Here is an 18550-nt window from a genome sequence, read left to right as displayed (position 1 = left end):
CCGCGCCGTTTATTGGCTTAAGCTTCGGCAAGTCCTTCACAACAAACGTAAGTATCATTTAGTGAATGCACAACAAAAATAATATTACTATCTCTCAACAAAAAAAAAATCACAAAAAGAAAAGCTGGCATTCCCAATCAAAATAGCTGTGCAAAATACACATAAAACTTATTAAACTTTGGTCATACTCTATTCAAACATTTCGTTTAGCTCAACAAATACACTGGATGGCAATATTTAGTCACAGTATACAAACTATCAGTGGTCTCGTATGTTGTGAAGACAGCACTCAAATGAACGTGAATCACAATAGACCCAGTCTTAAAAAAAAAAAAAAAAACAGGGAACTACGGCGTCAGTCGAGGGACAAAACACACTCATTGGCTTGATTTCTAAGTAATTTAAAACTCACCATTGACACCTTGTGGTGTATTTCAATCACTAGCTTACGTAGTTAAAGACACTGTGAAAGAACTGCTGTGACGTCACCGCTCGGCAACGTCAACAATAGCAAGCTACTAGTTTATTTTTTGATTGAAAATTTTACAAATTTTATTAAAACGAAAACATTAAGAGGGGCTTTAATATAAAATTACTATAACTTGTACTAACATTTATCTTTTAAGAACTACAAATCTATCTGTGGATCCCTTTAACAGAAAGGATGTTAATAATGTTAATGCCATTTTATGGATTTATTGTTATAGTAAAAAAATACAGTACTTAAGTACAGTATGTTGAATGTATATACCCGTCATGTGTCTTATCTTTCCATTCCAACAATAATTTACAGAAAAATATAGCATATTTTAGAGATGGTTTGAATTGAAATTAATTATGATTAATTAATTTTTAAGATGGGATTAACTCGATTAAAATTTTAATCATTTGACAGCCCTAAAAATGTATTTATATTTATACTACTGAATTAAACTTTTGCAGAACAAAGTGAAAATGTCCAGTGGCAGCAAAGGAGTTGAGCAAATGTACATCAATTTATCACATTGGATTAGGGCTGGAGCTATCGAATATTTTAGTAATCGAGTAATCGACTGAAAATTCGATCGATTAATCGAGTAATCGGATAAAACAAATAGATTTTTAGGTGAAGAGCAATTCTAATTATACATGAGAAAACAAGACATTTCATCTAATCTTGAACCATTTTCAGTCAATCAATGTCTTTATTTCCGATGTATATTGTTGAAAACAGCCAACAGTTGCATCTCAGATGTAACTAGAATAAAAAAAAGACAAATTCACTGCTTTCACTCAAAAAAACCTTTAGATCTTATTAAAAAATATATATACTGTATATACCTAAAAATGCTGTTACGCTTGATAACACACATCATTAAAGTTAGGATTTTTTTCCCAATTGTTTCAATTGAATTTCTATCTGTGTCAAGTCATTTTTAAGTTCTAGTTAAGTTTTAAGTTGGTCAAAAATTGTAAGTCCTGATAGGATTTTGAGTTTTTGCGGTGTTCAAAATAAATGTATTATACAGGCTGTATTGGAGCACATTAGGGACCAGAGCTACTTGGTGTTTTATCCAGCAATGACTACTGAGCTAAAATTGATAGTTAGCATTATTGAGTTTTTATTTTACACCCTCATCACTCCACAACGCTATGTTATGTTAAAGCCTGTATGTAAAACACGTTAGCCACGCATCGACAGTGGTCATACTCATAATTAATAGAAACCTAGCCCTCCGCTGGGCTAACGTTACGTGAGCTAGTGACAGTAACGTTAATCTTTATTTATTAACACTTAGCGCTCTTTATTAGCTATGCGCTCTACTGCTTTAAGATGGCAGCTGTTTACTAACGCTGCCCAGACGCGACCGAGTCTGTCATTTCGCATCTAGTTCAACATACATGTGATCTCTATGAGACTCATCAGACGCTACCTGCTACCAACGTAGCATCATGCGGGCTAGTATTTAGCAACGTCGGCGTCGTTTGTAGCGGCTGTCGGTTGCAGTAAGTTTTTTTTTTCTTCTTCTTCCTCTAGGCACGTGACATCAGCGTGTTCTCCCGCATTCAAAGTAGTCCGAGCAAAACGTGATGCTTCGAGCTGTCAAAATAAACGATTACTCGAGGTGAATAAAATTACTCGGATAAGTTTTTAAACTCGAGTTACTCGAGTTGCTCGAGTATTCGTTTCAGCTCTACATTGGATTGTTGTTTTATGAAAGTTCATGTAAAACGTACTGAAATTCTACAGTCACTTTCTACATTCATTTCAACATGTTGTCAGGATTTGACCCATGAGCTCATGGAGAGCTACTGTTTAAATGACTAACTCCATCTAGTGTTAAAGCTGCGAAGTGCAACATAATATGGGCTGAATTGAAGCTTTTTGTGTGGGACATTTTGAATGATATTTCCATAATTTACTTGGGGCCAATAAAAACTGGACAACAGGTCGTAGTTTGGACACCACTGTTCTAATGCCTTGGTTCAGTTAAGGTTGGGAAACCCTTAACCAAACAGTAACTGAGTCAGCTAGGTCTCCCCCTGTACAAATAATGTAAACGTAATCTTTGGCATGCAGTGATGTTGCTGCATTGACATTGTCATTAAATGCTGTGAAGTGGTGTAAACACATTGCTCTCCCACCACAAAGCAGCAGCCAGCAAAATGTCAACCTTGGCCATTGGTAGCGTCTTATCTCCGCCCAGCAAGCCATCCCTGAGCTTTTTATCCGTCTCTTGGCTCGGCTCCCTTTGGGGAAGCATGCCCCAGGTGCCGGGGACGGGGGGGACAGGAGGGATGGGGGAGTCCGCATAAAGAGTCAGTCAGGGATGTGAATAATACATCAGTGAAGGAAGGCAAGGACGATGATGTAGCAAGCGAAAGCGATTTAAAGGGCACGAAAGGAAGGCGGGACATGTCCGTCTGTCCATCTCCCGGACACCTCCGCCGTGGTCAGGATGAGTTGCGTAAGCGAAGGATTCATCTTTTATTGAGGCGTCTATAAATACCAGCTTCTGTTCTCTTGGGTTTAAAAGCTCAACCTCTGATCCGGATAAAAATATACACAAGATAGCCACCTAACTTGCTCTCGATAGTTTTCTCAAGGAAAGCAAGCTTCATATTGTGCTGGTGTCCCCTCTCAACCTCTCAAAAATAATTTTCCTTAATCACTGCGTCACTCCTAGTTGACGTTTACTGTCAAAATGAACATTAAACAAAGTGAATTCGGCGTGTATTTAAAACAACCAATAGCTTTAAATTCTCTTACAGTCTCAATACTTCTAAGACTATATTCTTTATCCTCTGCATCAAATGGCCAATATAAGTCAGCTGTAAAACACATTCCTCTAGCACCAGTCACCAATTTCATGACGGTATGATACAACATCAATACTTTGGACTATGATATTATTATTTGCTGATATTAGGATTCGATTCAATTCAAGAGCCGTCGCTCGATTTAATTTGATATTATGTACATATTTAAACAATCAGTTACATTTCACTTAAGGAAATAATACAAGTAAATTGGACATTTTTGACAACAAATAGCTTCAAGTTCACTTTCAAAACAATACTCTGGTTTATACAATCTTTATCTTCTGCATAAAATGACCCATATATGTCAGTTGTGGAGAAATTAGTAGTGTGAATCACCAATTTCATGACGACACGATTCAATATCAGTTCAGTGGAAAACGATACGATGTATGCTGTTATGAACAAGTCTGCCAGGATTCAATTCATTTATCTGAAGCAGGGGTCGGGAACCGGGAAAGAGCCAAAACCCAACATATTTTAAACTGTGATTCCAAAATAGCCATATAGTGTGTGTCTATGTGTATGTATGTATAAAAACACACAATGTATGTATCTATGTTCTTTTGCCAGCTTGTCTGAGTCCGTAGCACTGTTTCTTTCGTGAACGCATGTGAATGCAGGAGGCAGAGGGTGGTCACACTCTGCTTTTATGAGCAGTCGGCGGGTTGCGATTAAAATAAATCTTGAGAAAACGACAAAAAAGTCTAACATCGTTACTTCAGTTGTTACAATCGTTGTGCAGGAAAATAACAAATAGAAACATGGTGTGGCGCCGCGTATATTTCCTGGAAGCGGAAACCACAACCGGGACCATCAAGGGGGCGTGTGCGTAACAGTGGCCGAGACAGGCGGCGCCTCTATGGGTTTTCGTTTTGTGAGGCTCGCTCAATTTGACAGTCCAAAAAGTTACGAAAGCAAAAGCGCCCCTGTGTGGCTTGGGTTACCATGCGGTTCCCTTTCGTGGTTTAATTTTTCCCAACAGTATGTATTTTTTATATACTCCAGTTTGCTCTGCATCCAGTTGGGAGGGGCCTACCGCTGATCTAAAGGATGACGATATTGATGGATGTTTTGCGTTGCTCACTAATCAATATCGATCCAAAATGATGTATGGTTACATCCATACTTCCCCGTGTTGGTAATTATGTCTGTAGGCACACACCACAATGTTGATTGAAGCGAAAAATAGATAAATACAAAAATAAATAATTACTGCTGTCGAATATGTAATGACACACTGTAAGTGTTTTGGTCTGTAATTGATTTATGGAAGTGTTGTTTTTGGCAGCCCTTTTAATGGACAAAAACACTTATTAGTCTTTGTCATATTTTAGTCATTATCTGGGTCTTTGCCTTTTTTGGCAAAGGCCAGATAGTGTTGTTCTGCAGCTTTAGCCTACTTATTATTTATTCTTACTTCATCTTATTCTCCGCGTTTTTTGGCGCGCTATGCAGCCCGAACCATTTTACCGATCGGCACCGTTCAAGTATCGACACGACCATAATTTTCTTGCGATGCAGGGAATTTTTCAAACAGCCCTGAAAAATTTTCTGTTCGCCCATAAACGGCAATTTTACGGAAAAAAAAAAAAAAGCATCAACAATTCCGGGACGGTGAGGTGCATAAAAATTGAATACAGAATTTGGAAAAAATGTACGGTTCCCCGGAAATTTGCCAAAAAAATTCCCATTCATTTCTAATGGGAAAATTTCCCCTTCACTTCCAATGGGATTTCCAATGGAATTTAGATTGCATTGATGCCATTGACGGCCATGTGTGTCGAATCTAATGATGCTAATGGACTTGGATTCAATTGACGCCTATGTAACTCGATGCCATTGACGGCCATGGACGTCCAAAATGTTTCCCATTCATTTTCAATGGCAAAAAAAAAAATCCCCAAATCAACAGGAAATGACCAGATATCAATAGGACGTGCCCCCCAAACTTACCCTATTCCATTGACGGCCATGGACGTCCAATTTTCCCATTCTTTTCTAATGGCATTTGTTTAATGCCATTGACGGGCATGTTTGTCCATTCTATTTGTCCCAATGTACTTGGATTCCATTGGCGCCTATGTAAGTCGATGCCATTGACTGCCATGGACGTCCAAAAATGTTCCCATTCATTTTCAATTCACCCTGGGCGGGGCAAAGATCTGTATCCCCACACAGCAAAGACCCAGAGTAATTTCTCCAGAAATTGCAGTTTCGAGTTTCAAAATGTGTTTGTCTTGGTCTAGTTTTAGTCAGCGAAAACAAATTTCATCTGGTTTTGGTCGACAATTACGCAAAATGTTTTCGTCTGTAAACTTCAAATTTTAGTCCATGAATGAATAAATGAATACATAAAAGGTTTCCAACAATTTCAAATGAACATTGACAGACGAGCACATAATTGTTGTTTACAAAGACATCGCCTTTGTGATGATTATACACACTCAACAGGAAAACAGTACATTATTTTCAATTAATTAAAATCACCTGGAGGCCACGAAGTGTATATAAAATGTTTTCCAAGAGTTTAAGACAACACTCACCACATTAAATGCTAATGCTAGCGCGAACGATATGCTAAGGCTACAATTTACTGTACATTTATTATGTGATGATTACTCAGCACAGATATTTGAAGGCCAAGGCAACATGGCGTATCGAGTAGTGATGTAACGAGGTGTGCCGAGCCTTCAAAGCGCGTCTCGAGTAATGAAGGGACATTTTCATGAAGTGCGTACCAAGGCTCGCTACATTTTGGGGGGATCCAAACACGATAACATCCGATGCCTCGCTGCCCAGCTCCACCACGTCATTGCTTCAGGGAGTGCTTTAGATTTTGCCGCAAGGTTTGACGGCTCACTGCAGTTTAAAAACACCTCTGGCTGCATTAATAATGTGGGTCTTTGAAGGAGAGTTGCGATCAGGTGAGTGTTTGGATAGTTTGGCGGTAGTTTGGAGAGTGAAAGGTTTAGGAGTGAGGAGAGACGGAGTAGTACATCGGATGGAACTAGCAAGAAAGAGAAAACCTTTGTTTTTGAATGAAAATGTATGAACCCCCACACACACACACCCTCCCTCATTCTGTACATCAATTTTCAAGTGAAACAAGCACTTTTACTGTCCCCTGCCTGATTACACTCATGCCAATTTCAGTAAAAAAAACAACACAACCCGCCATATTATGATTGAGGAATAATTCTCACATGCACACAGTAATCCCTCACTACTTCGCAGCTGAACTTTTGCACAGTCAGTTCATCGCAAATTTTTAAATCTTGTTATAAGTATCTTGTGATAGGAATAAAAGAGTTCTAAACACATATTTACGTACACTTGATTTTCATCCACCTATTTATGTACACTTTCACCCCCCCGCCCCCCCACACACGTATCATATGAGAGAGAATAAATCTACGGTATGTATTATCTATACTTTATGTTATTTATATTATGAATATTTATTTATGTCTAAAACTATTCTTTAACCCTTAAAAGTTGCAGGACGCGCCAACGCGTCCTCAGCGCAAGTCGTCGTTGAAGCTTCATTTACATTGTAATTACGTCACCCATGTGGTGTTGTTTGAAAGTGCTGAAGTTGAGCTTTACTCTAATTATTACTAAAAGTTAATCGACCAAGAAAAACGTGAGATAATGTAATTCAAGTTTTATAGTTGTATTGTCCTCTCAAATAAACTTTAAAACGCTGCATGGATCATTTGTTTATGTTATTATTTCCATCATTTCTTGTCCTTTTTCAAAACCGAAAGCGCCACATATCCAAGGAGCAGTTCTGACGTCACAACGGAAGCACAATGCAAAAATTATGAATATACAGTGGTACCTCTACATATGAAGTTAATTCGTTCCAGGACCTTGTTTGTAAGTCAAAATGGTCGTATGTCGAGCAGGATTTTCCCATAGCAATACATTATAATTCCATTAATTCGTTCTATAGCCCAAAAACTTACACTAAATCCTTAATAAATACTGCTGGTACTATTACAAATAGCAATTACACATAGCAAAACAAATAAATTATAAATAAAAATCTGAAAAATATAATAATCATTATTCCTGTAATAATGTAACGAATCGGGTTCTAATGTGGCGGACGTTTTTTTGCTGTACGTGAACGCACCGCACGCGAGAGCGGTGAGCTTGAGAGTTTCATTTTCAATGTTCTCTTGAGAACACAGTTAACATTGGCGGCCAGGAGGCGTTTTGTGTTGAATAAGTTGTGAAATAAATGATAAAAACGGGACGAAGCTGGCGATTTCTTTGGAAGTGTTACCACAATAATAATTGCCAGCTTAACTGATGAAGACTGGCGAATAGTGGTCGGAGGACAACCATGGAGATGTATTGTCAAGCCAGTTCACAGAAGCGCACCCCACGCTCATATTTTTCTATAATTTGCATCTTCATTTAGAAGTTAAGCGTCACCTTTTTCCTTGTTTCACCACCTGTATGAACCTTTTTGAAACCCATGTTGATTTCTCACCGAAGAAAATACGGCGTGCGTTCGTCTGCGGTGCTGTCATGTCGTCGGATGTAGTAACAAATGGCGAGTCAAATTTTACGTCGGATGTCGAAAAGATCGTATGTCGAAGCGATCCTATGTCGAGGTACACCTGTACTGCCGAGCCCGAGCGAGGATCAACCGAACGAGAGAGAGGGAGGCGAGTAGTAAGGTAGCAAGCCACGGCTGGTTTGATTGAGCGAGCGACTTTGTGAATGAATCGAAAACTATATTTAGCGCAAGCATTTGCGCTTTTTCATCAACTCGAGGAAGAGGCTGGACCAAATTTGTCATCGTTTTCTTCGGATGAGTGAAGAGAGTGACGGATTTGAACACGTGGGCGACGCCACCGATGAGCAGAGGTAAGACGACTTACTTTACTTTTGGTGCTGTGAGACAAGTTACATTTGATGCTGAAGTGTATGTGTGTTTGTATATGGCGGAAAACACTCAAGTGACTTGAAGTTCCACTCTCAGAGCTCCAAATTGGCCAAATTTCAGAATTGTCCAATATGCATGTGTGATACATCATTGGAAAGCTTAAAATCTCAATTTTCTGGGGGAGGAAAAATTTTGAACAGGAGGGCATTTATATATTTATTTATTTATTTTAAACAGCAAAACCCTATCCTACCCTACCCTAGCACGCGAGAGCAGAATTACAGACACCATGACTTTATCGAGATATTATCGCATACTTACCTTGTTTCGATCCAACAACTCCATGTAGCAAGTATCACTGAGTGTCAAGACACAGCTGTGAAGGGCCACAGCTGGATTTTTGGGGGGATTTTATGGTGAAACATGTTGATATAACAAGGGTCGCGATGCAGAAATCGAGATTTTCTTTTTCATATATTTACCCTTTTAATTAAAAAAAAAAAAAAATCTTTGTTTGGATTGATTATTTATCATTTAACATATCAGAGAAAATGCGACAGTAACAACAACAACAAAAAAAACAATTAAGCAATAGTTATGAGGGAAATATCTGTGACTTTTTTACAGATACCATTTTTTTCATTGTGACTTGATTTGTTTAAAAGTTTAAAATATGCGAGTGAATACATTTTTAAAGTCGTTTTTTTTTTTTTTTTTTTAAACGAAATATTAGACATCAATTAATAATTCTAAGCTAAAAATGACAGACATTTCGAAAAACCAATATAATTAATTACCTTCGTTTTATGGCTGGGTTGAAACAAAAGCGGTTGCGCGACGTCTGTAAACAGGGGTTTCCAGGGTAAAACGGACAGATTAGAAATAGGTTGGGGGCTTAATGCGCCATGAATCTGCTATGGCAGCATATAGACATATTGTTCTATCAAACACAACAGTTGTTTTGGCTTAAAATATAGCAGTTTCTTTTAAAGAGGAGTGCAAGAGCAGAAACTGCTTTTTCAGTCTTGTCTGTGTTTTCCGCCATATGTAATAATAAAATGTGTATATTAGATGAAAGTTGTTTGTGCAGTGTATCTCAGGCCGGCATTTACAGTTTGTATTGTTCTTCTTTCTATATGAAGATTAGGGATGTAGGAGATATTCAGTGATGATATTTTGTTGTTGATAGATTTCCATTATTATTATTTATATCTGCATATTTTCTGTTATTTTTATCAACACTTAGTTTTTTTTCATGTACTGTACATGCGTAGTGATAATGAGAGATCTACACCCACTGCCCCACTGGAAAGAGGAGAAGGGGTCAGCATGTAAAGACGGATGAAATGTCAGTGCAGAAGATGCTGGAGAAATCAGCAGCAGCAGGTGTATTTCGAGCATGTCGTCAGTTATAAAACAAATGGCTAGTCAAATTTTACGTCAGATGTCGAAAAGATCGTGTGTCGAAGCGATCGTATGTACAGGTACAACTGTATCTTTAATTTCTTCATTTGGACAGACAATGTTGAGTGGTCTTAAGACAAATGTTTATTTTTTGCATTCATAGATAGTTAAGAGATTATTAACAAGTTTGTATTTACTGTGTAAATTAGTATGATTTAAGTTGTGTTCAAATTTTGCAATTTCAATTTGCTAATAAAATCCAGACATTTATCAAGTTTTTAAAATGTTTTAGTGTTTTTTGAAAACGAAGGTTTGACTTGAAAGGTATTATCACAGGCGTCAGTAACCTGTGCCTCGCGAGCCAGATCGGGCTCTTTTGACGGCTGCATCTGGTTAGCAGACAAATCTTTAATTATTTTTAAAAAATGTTTCGTCATACTCCTTTGCGCATTGCGGGAAACGGCGACGGTCACCGGTCATATGCTGGTGTTGTGCAGTAAGGAACAAATGTGCCTTTTTTAATGCTAGATACTAGATAAACTAGATATCATCAAATAGCTACGTTAGATCTCCCCAAGTCCAATGCCGTTGGCTGTGTGAGCATGGAGTAGTCATGGGACATGTAGTCCATATACTATAACCGGCAACTAGAAAGCCAATTCGCAGTAATTTTACTGGGAAAGTAGCAAACATACATGTCGTTGTGTCTATTTATCTATCGCATGTGCAATGCAGATGAGGCAGAGACACTGTTCAAGTGGGGTTGCCGTATTTTGCTGTCGAAAATAGCGGCCGATTTGCACGTGTGTGTGAGATCAGGAAGTAAAGTTTCCTCGTTTTCAGCTACGTTTTTCCGCGTTGTCATCTAATTTTAGAAACTATGGCCGTACAACTTTCGGATACTTAGCAAGGGACGTCATGCCATTGCTGTTTTTTGTGCGGCATGACAACATCGTAAACAATGGAATCAAACTACGTCTCAATAATATGCTTCAATTCAGTGCCCATTTGGGGTCCTCCCATCGGGGATGAGGTGGAGATGAGCGTTTTTTACAGAGCTCCTCTCCCGAGTTGTCTCCAATCAGCTAGCTGCAGGGCTGGCTCCTCCCAACTCAATGCCGACCGAACATGAGTACTGTATATAAAAATGCGTAGAGGAAAACTAAACCCCGAAAAGTGACCTGCGTGGTACCCCCAATGAAAGAGGCGCGCGATCATTTTTTCCCCCCAGACATTTCTGCCTGTCAAGACTGTTGCCATATCCAGGATTCTCCACTTTTATGCACAAACAGTCCAGTCCTGGTTGCTGCTTCCAGGAAATATATTCAGCGCCACACCATATGCTTCTATTTGTTATTTTCCAAGTGGTGAGAGCGCAAATGAGCATCCATTGTAATATCCCAAGTAATGATGTCAGGCTTCCGTTGTTTATTTCAATCACAACACGGCGCCTGCACGTAAAAGTAGAGCGTGCTCTCCCTTCCACTCTCGCTCCTGTGTGATACGTTTAATTGCAATCACGAAAAAAACGATCACTAAATAATGACAGTCTAGAACAGAGGTCATGGAACCGCCGACCTCGGTCCGGTTCCGGACCCCCAAGCCGTCTGGACCGGATCTCAAGCTGTCCGGACTAATACACGTTGCAACATCAACAATCATTTTTCTCTGTGGGTTTGCAGAGTGGAGGCGGGAAAATAAACAAAAACCTTAGCGGTGACGCGCGTGAGCCAGCCAATGGGAGTGAAGCATTTGAAAGTTATTTTTAGAACAGCGTGTCTCACACTCGCTTTCCAGACTCCGCGGAGTGACAGCCAAAAACTGAGCTGAATTAAGTTGGAGGAAGAGGCGAAAAGGTACGGCAAATGGCGTGCTCAAAACTACGCAAGATTGATGCAGAAAACAGAGTGTTTAAGGAGGAGTGGACCAACACATTTTTGTTCATTTTACCTGGCGGCAGCACAAGACCGCTATCCCTCATCTGAGACTCATTCAGAGACGGTAGCGCTTGTAAAAAGCAGCAATTTGAAAACGCACTATGAGACGAAGCACGCAGCTTTTTTTGCAAAGTTTCCCTATGAAATCTGCCATTCTTTCTCCAAAAATAGCGGAATTAAGGGCTCGATATGATCGCACCTCAAGGCTCATGGTTCATTTATTCACTGCACAGCAACGCGCAAATGAATTCTCCCTCAGAATAGCGTGGATATTGGGTCAAAACAAAAAGTTTTCATTGACGCACCGATTGTCAAAGATTGTATGAGTGTAGTTGCTGAAACTTTGTTGATGGAAAGCAAAAATAAGAGGTCTGACAAAAAATAAAGCAACTCCCCCTGTCAGCATCCACAATTTAAAAAAAAAAAGTCTTGAACATGCTCTTATGTTGCTATTTAATGATTCAATTAAAGCACTTTTTTAGTTTTATGCACCTTTTATATTTTATTTACATTTTTGAATGTTGTAATTATCAGCATGGCCACGTAAAAATACGTTTGTATTTTTTGGAAAAAAAGAAGCATTAAAAATTAAAGATGTCCCGATCGATCGTCATCGAGTCCGATCACGTCATTTTCAAAGTATCGGAATCGGCCAAAAAATATCGGACATGCCTTTTTTTAATATATATATATATTTTTTTTAATTAAATCGTTTTCTAATTGTATTTAACGTTACAGACAAAATGTCTTACACTCATCCAGAGTCTTTAGTTTTGGCTTAAAGTAGGGCTATCAAATTTATCGCGTTAACGGCGGTAATTAATGTTTTTTAATTTAATCACGTCAAAATATTTAACACAATTAACGCATGCGCTGCACGACCCACTCTCGTAGTGTCGCGTTCAATCTATAATGGCGCCGTTTCACCTATATATAAAGCTGAAAGGCAGCGTAAGATGAGTAGAGTGAGTTTTGGCAGTCTTTGGAACCTTTTTTTAGTTGGCTAAAGCCTTACAATCCCCCTTCAATAATTAGGACTATCGCGGGAAACAATGTGGGGAAGAACGATAGTAGTTGATCTTTTTCTTAACACCATGTGTTATTTTCCAACTCAGAGAAGATATAGCAATTGGTGCCACTATGCACAGTCATGGGTGCACTTCCCATCATGCATTTGGGCAGAACCGTTAAATGGCTACAGTATCATTTACTGAAAGCTCAACAAATACACTAGATGGCAATATTTAGTCACAATATACAAAGTCACATTTATCCTTTGAGAATTACAAGTCTTTCTATCCGTGGATCCCTCTCACAGAAAGGATGTTAATAATGTAAATGCCATCTTGAGGATTTATCGTCATAATAAACAAATACAGTACTTATGTACTGTATGTTGAATGTATATATTCGTCCGAGTTTTATTCATTTTTTTCTTAATGCATTGCCAAAATGTATATGATCGAGAAAAATTATCTGGAATGATTGGAATTGAATCGAGAGCAAAAAAAAGCAATCGGATCGGGAAATATCGGGATCGGCAGATACTCACACTAAAATTATCAGGATCGGATCGGAAGCAAAAAAACATGATCGGAACAACCCTATTAAAAATATTTCCGTACCCGAGATTGTTGTAATTTTTTAATTTCGGACCCAGAGGATTTTTAATTCATGACCCCTGGTCTAGAAGGAGTAGTAACTTCGAAATTTTCCGTGGGCTAGGAATGAGTTTCCGTTTCAGAGATAAACCGCGCGGGCGATGACGTAACACATGAGGCTTCTCCTTTTTACGCATGCGTAGTTTGCGCAAATGCAGGCGTACCTCACAAAAGCGGGGAGGCCCTTAAACTAAGTGTGGACAGGTATAAAAATAGTCGGCAAAATACCCTGGACATTATTATCAAGTAGTATGCCATATATCAGCCTACGGTGAATCTACTTAATTAGCTACGCACTCCCATCAGTACACGTTTTTGTTGACGAATATTTTCCTGGGCTGAATTTTGTTCCATGTAATCATATTTTTTTACTTTGGATGATTCAAAGGAGCTATTGAGAAGTATCTTGGAATTGGAGGTGGAGTGCCGTCTTCTTCACAAGATGATGATTTCCCCAAATGTACAATTCAAGGTAATGCTTGGCAATGTCGTGTACATAGTTATGAGATCAAGAATCAAGAAAGATGCACATAAAGTTACAATTTTAATACATTTTTACAAAAATGTGGGCCCTTTGGCATTATTTTGCTCAGGGCCCCTAAATTGCCTGGTCGTACGCACTTTAACCTATCAATTAGTTAGGTTCATATTCGTGAGAAATGTAGCCCAGACCCCCGTTCACCCAAACTCTGGTCGTATAAATGTCCCCTCTCCAGCAAAAAGTGTACATGCAGGTTATGCTGTTATATCATCCCTTCTAATGTTGAGACCAAACCTACATCCTTGAAGGCACTCAATGAGTTGAAAATCACTCAAATGAAACTATTGCAATTCCAGCCGCTCAGTGGAATGAAGAAACGTTGTTTTCTTACCTGAACAGATCAATTTCATCAGCATGAACTCGTGTTCACAGTGTTTCCTCCCAGCGCATCTCAACAGGCAGGAAGCCGACTTCAACTGCTCACCGACGCACGCTGATGCCGCTAGTGCTCCGATCGCCGCGAACGCCGCTACCGGGGGAGGATGCAGGGAAGACGTCCAATCAGGGAGAGGGAGAGAGAGAGAGGGAGAGAGAGAATTTAGACAAGACAAGCGAGAGAGGTGAAGCAAAACAAAATGCACAATCAATCAGTACGGAGCGTTTCAAGGGGCAGGAATGGAAGTAGGCGTGCAGCGTCCCATCTTGCTCTTTATCAGGCCTCAGGCACTTTGTATATACAGGTATGTTTGAATGCAATATGGCTGCCACAAACCAATATTTTGTTGTTGAATAATCACAGATTAAACCAGGCAACAATTTGGGCGACGTTTTAGGTCTGAGGCTGGTTTTTAACCATTTGAGAGACACTGTTCGCTCCAGTGACAGCTATATAAAAGTTGAAATTTAAAACATTTAATCATTTCACGAGCCAGTGACTATATTTGTTCATGTAAAAAAAAAAACTTCAAGATTTTATATTACTATTTTATATACAGTGGGGCAAATAAGTATTCAGTCAACCACTAATTGTGCAAGTTCTCCCACTTGAAAATATTAGAGAGGCCTGTAATTGTCAACATGGGTAAACCTCAACCATGAGAAACACAATGTGGAAAAAAAAAACAGAAAATCACATTGTTTGATTTCTAAAGAATTTATTTGCAAATATGTTGGAAAATAAGTATTTGGTCAATAACAAAAGTTCATCTCAATACTTTGTTATGTACCCTTTGTTGGCAATAACAGAGGCCAAACATTTTCTGTAACTCTTCACAAGCTTTTCACACACTGTTGCTGTTATTTTGGCCCATTCTCTCTGCAGATCTCCTCTAGAGCAGTGATGTTTTGGGGCTGTCGTTGGGCAACACGGACTTTCAACTCCCTTCCACAGATTTTCGATGGGGTTGAGATCTGGATACTGGCTGGGCCACTCCAGGACCTTGAAATGCTTCTTACGAAGCCACTCCTTTGTTGCCCTGGCTGTGTGTCTGGATCATTGTCATGCTGAAAGACCCAGCCACGTCTCATCTTCAATGCCATTGCTGATGGAAGGAGATTTTCACTCAAAATCTCTCGATACATGGCCCCATTCATTCTTTCCTTTACACAGATCAGTCGTCCTGGTCCCTTTGCAGAAAAACTGCCCCAAAGCATGATGTTTCCACCCCCATGCTTCGCAGTGGGTATGGTGTTCTTCGGATGCAATTCAGTATTCTTTCTCCTCCAAACACGAGAACCTGTGTTTCTACCAAAAAGTTCTATTTTGGTTTCATCTGACCATAACACATTCTCCCAGTCCTCTTCTCGATCATCCAAATGCTCTCTAGCAAACCGCGGACAGGCCTGGAAGTGTACTGGCTTCAGCAGGGGTACACGTCTGGCAGTGCAGGATTTGAGTTCCTGGCGGCGCATTGTGTTACTGATAGTAGCCTTTGTTACTGTGGTCCCAGCTCTCTGTAGGTCATTCACTAGGTCCCCCCGTGTGGTTCTGGGATTTTTGCTCATCATTTCATTTCTTGTGGACAGGTGTCTTTTATACCGATAATGAGTTAAAACAGGTGCCATTAATACAGGTAACGAGTGGAGCCTCGTTAGACCTCATTAGAAGAAGTTAGACCTCTTTGACAGCCCGAAATCTTGCTTGTTTGTAGCTGACCAAATACTTATTTTCACTCTAATTTGGAAATAAATTCTTTAAAAATCAGACAATGTGATTTTCTGTTTTTTTTCTCCACATTTTGTCTCTCATGGTTAAGGTTTACCCATGTTGACAATTACAGGCCTCTAATCTTCTCAAGTAGGAGAACTTGTACAATTGGTGGTTGACTAATTACGTATTTGCCCCACTGTTTTTTTTTTTAATAAAATAAATACATTTATAAATGAACACAATGTTAATACAAAACAACATTAATGAAATTGAGATGAAAAAAAAAAACAGAAATACACACTGGTTACAGACCGGAGTAACACTCAAAGTTGATCATTTTCTTTCTCATTGCATGCCGTTGATGGCGATATAAGTCATTTAGATAGAAGTCATTTTGACTGGGAGGTTGTTTTTTTCATTCGCCCTTCCCAGTCAAAATGGATTGGGCGTCTGGTATCATTAGTAACCGCGAAGTAGCGCAACTAACCCCCCCCCAAAAAAAAAAAAAAACATTTTGCTGTGTGTTTGTGTTCCATGTATTTATTCATATTTATCATTGGAGAGCAGGGCAGTGCACGTGCAGAGACTGATGGATGGGCAGGTGCTCATAGATCAAAAGGTGCACATGAACAAAAAATGAATACACCTTACAACAACATAACTTGCAGTTTAACCAGCTTTACAGTATAATTGGTTGTGAATGTGACAGACTGTAGTTGGAGGGGGGAACAGTGAATAGAAATAAACACTGTCAATAACACTTTCTGGCTGTGACTCAGTCTTCGCATCTTTTCTTCCTTCAAACTCTATATCAAAACTAGGGTTGGGAATCTCTGGCATGAAGCCGATTTGATATGTATCTAGATACACAGGTTACGATTCGATTAAAAAACGATACATTTTTAAGGCCCAGCGATTCGATACGATTCGATACAGTTTATGAACGATACGGTTCGATACAGAGTGAAAACGATACGATAGTAAACATTTGTTGTGTGTGTTCGTACAGTATTTTAAAAATATAAAAAAGACCATATTTTGATAATACAATAAAACTCCAGTCACAGACAACCATAAAGTGCAGTAATTCAATTACTGTATTTCCTGGTGTTTTTAACACAAGAGGTAAGTAATTTAAGTGCAAACTTTCAATGTAAACATTTTACAAACAAAAAATATTAATTATATGCAGCAGCTCTTGAAAAAAAAAATTAAACCTTCTAGTGTTATCATAAATAAATAATAATTTATGCTTTACGACTGGTATAATTGGGGGAATAAAAACATAGCATTTTAGACAGGTCAATAATCATTACTTTAACCTAATACACAGCAAAGTCATTCACTTATGCCCGTGCTTCCTCATTTTTTATTGCTCATCACGGTCCATATCTTTTTTGAAGGGCAATTTTTTCTTGAGGAAGATCAACTAATCCACATGTTCTTGTTTAAGCAGACTGCGTTTCGTGGAAACAATATGCCGCCCATTCCAGCATTGTAGTGGGTTATTATTCAGGGTTAAAACTCACGATTTCTGTACTGCTCCACACTTCACACAAGCTCTGTCCCATGCGAACAGATCTGGCTGCTTTCATCACTTAAAAGTCCGACTTTTGTTTTCCTGGGTGCGTTGAAAATCAATCACAGCACGTCGCTGCCGTCGGTGATCACACTGTCCATTGTTTTAGCATGTTGCTTCGTTGCCACTACTAGTTTCGTTTTCGTTTTGGGCTGTGAAGAAAACGCGATGCTGCGTGCGTTACAGTAGTTTCGTTAGCTCTCGCGTTGTTATGACACGCCCGTGACGATCAGGTAATGACGGCGACTAGTAGAGGTTCTGCCGAAATGCATGGGAAGTAACTTGTGGCAACCACGACTGTGAGTAGTGCTTGTCCATATTATATCATGCGTGCGGTCTCGATCTAAGTGTGCGGTGTGTGGCGAATGACGCGCACTTGTGTCAGTCACTGAAAGACACAAGCGTAGCATGTGATGTAAAAGCTAAATTATCATATTAAGCAATGCATTGAACTAGGCATTAGAAGCCGATTCTTGTGCTCACGATAGCCGAATTCTATCTCTATTATCGGTTCACTGAATATTTAATGGCTAATTACTGTCGAATAGTAACTTTACAATCGATACATCTGTCTCTCTCACCTGGAAAACCGGATATCCGGTCGTATCGGTTTATCGTTCTCAAGCTTAATCAAAACATCCTTACTCAACTTGTTGTACATCTGTTGTACATCTGAGTCTTTTGAACATTGAGCTGCGTTTTGAATTTATTTGACTATGTTAGATCTGTGAATATTGCTTTTTATTAGCATGCTAAATGTCCATATTGGCTTGTATTAGCATAATCGCTCAGGAGCCCTGAAAATAATAAAAGACTGACAAACAATACGGAATCTTTTTCAATCAACTCTACTGACTAATTAACCACCCCCAACTCGAAGATTAAGGGGCAGTTTACATGGCGACTCTGCGACACAAAGACGCAATGACTGAGAAGTGGAATGGCCTCGCGTGCATATGGTGTCGGCGAAGACGGAAGGCGAAGACGAAAAATTCTGAATCCTGCCTCCAAAGTGGAAGAATTCGATTGCGGGGGATTGAGGAGGGCTTGCTCCGCATGCATATCAAAGGCTAACGCGGCGCGAGACCACGCCGATAACGTCAGCACTCGTACACGTCACATTGGGCATGCGCAGC

At 39.3% G+C, this 18550-nt stretch overlaps 1 protein-coding gene across 2 annotated transcripts in view; it reads right to left on the bottom strand.

Moving 5' to 3' along the window:
* The window catches only part of bean1 (brain expressed, associated with NEDD4, 1), a 79259-nt gene that overhangs the window by 44044 nt on the left and 16665 nt on the right, over positions 1-18550 (bottom strand). The window contains exons 1-2 of one of the 2 annotated variants that reach the window (XM_057847528.1): positions 17365-17850; positions 14078-14215 (exon numbers count right to left, since the gene is read on the bottom strand). In XM_057847528.1, the coding sequence (XP_057703511.1) occupies positions 14078-14102 (25 nt within the window). In that variant the 5' untranslated portion in view covers positions 14103-14215; positions 17365-17850. Of the gene's footprint in view, positions 1-14077; positions 14216-17364; positions 17851-18550 lie in introns of those variants that run through there. The other variant, XM_057847527.1, reaches the window with a different exon arrangement.

The sequence above is a fragment of the Corythoichthys intestinalis genome, chromosome 10, assembly GCF_030265065.1.
Source record: "Corythoichthys intestinalis isolate RoL2023-P3 chromosome 10, ASM3026506v1, whole genome shotgun sequence".
In the NCBI taxonomy this organism is placed as follows: domain Eukaryota; kingdom Metazoa; phylum Chordata; class Actinopteri; order Syngnathiformes; family Syngnathidae; genus Corythoichthys; species Corythoichthys intestinalis.
Note: the sequence above shows the minus strand (reverse complement) of the source record. Positions and strands in the feature narration are given on the sequence as shown.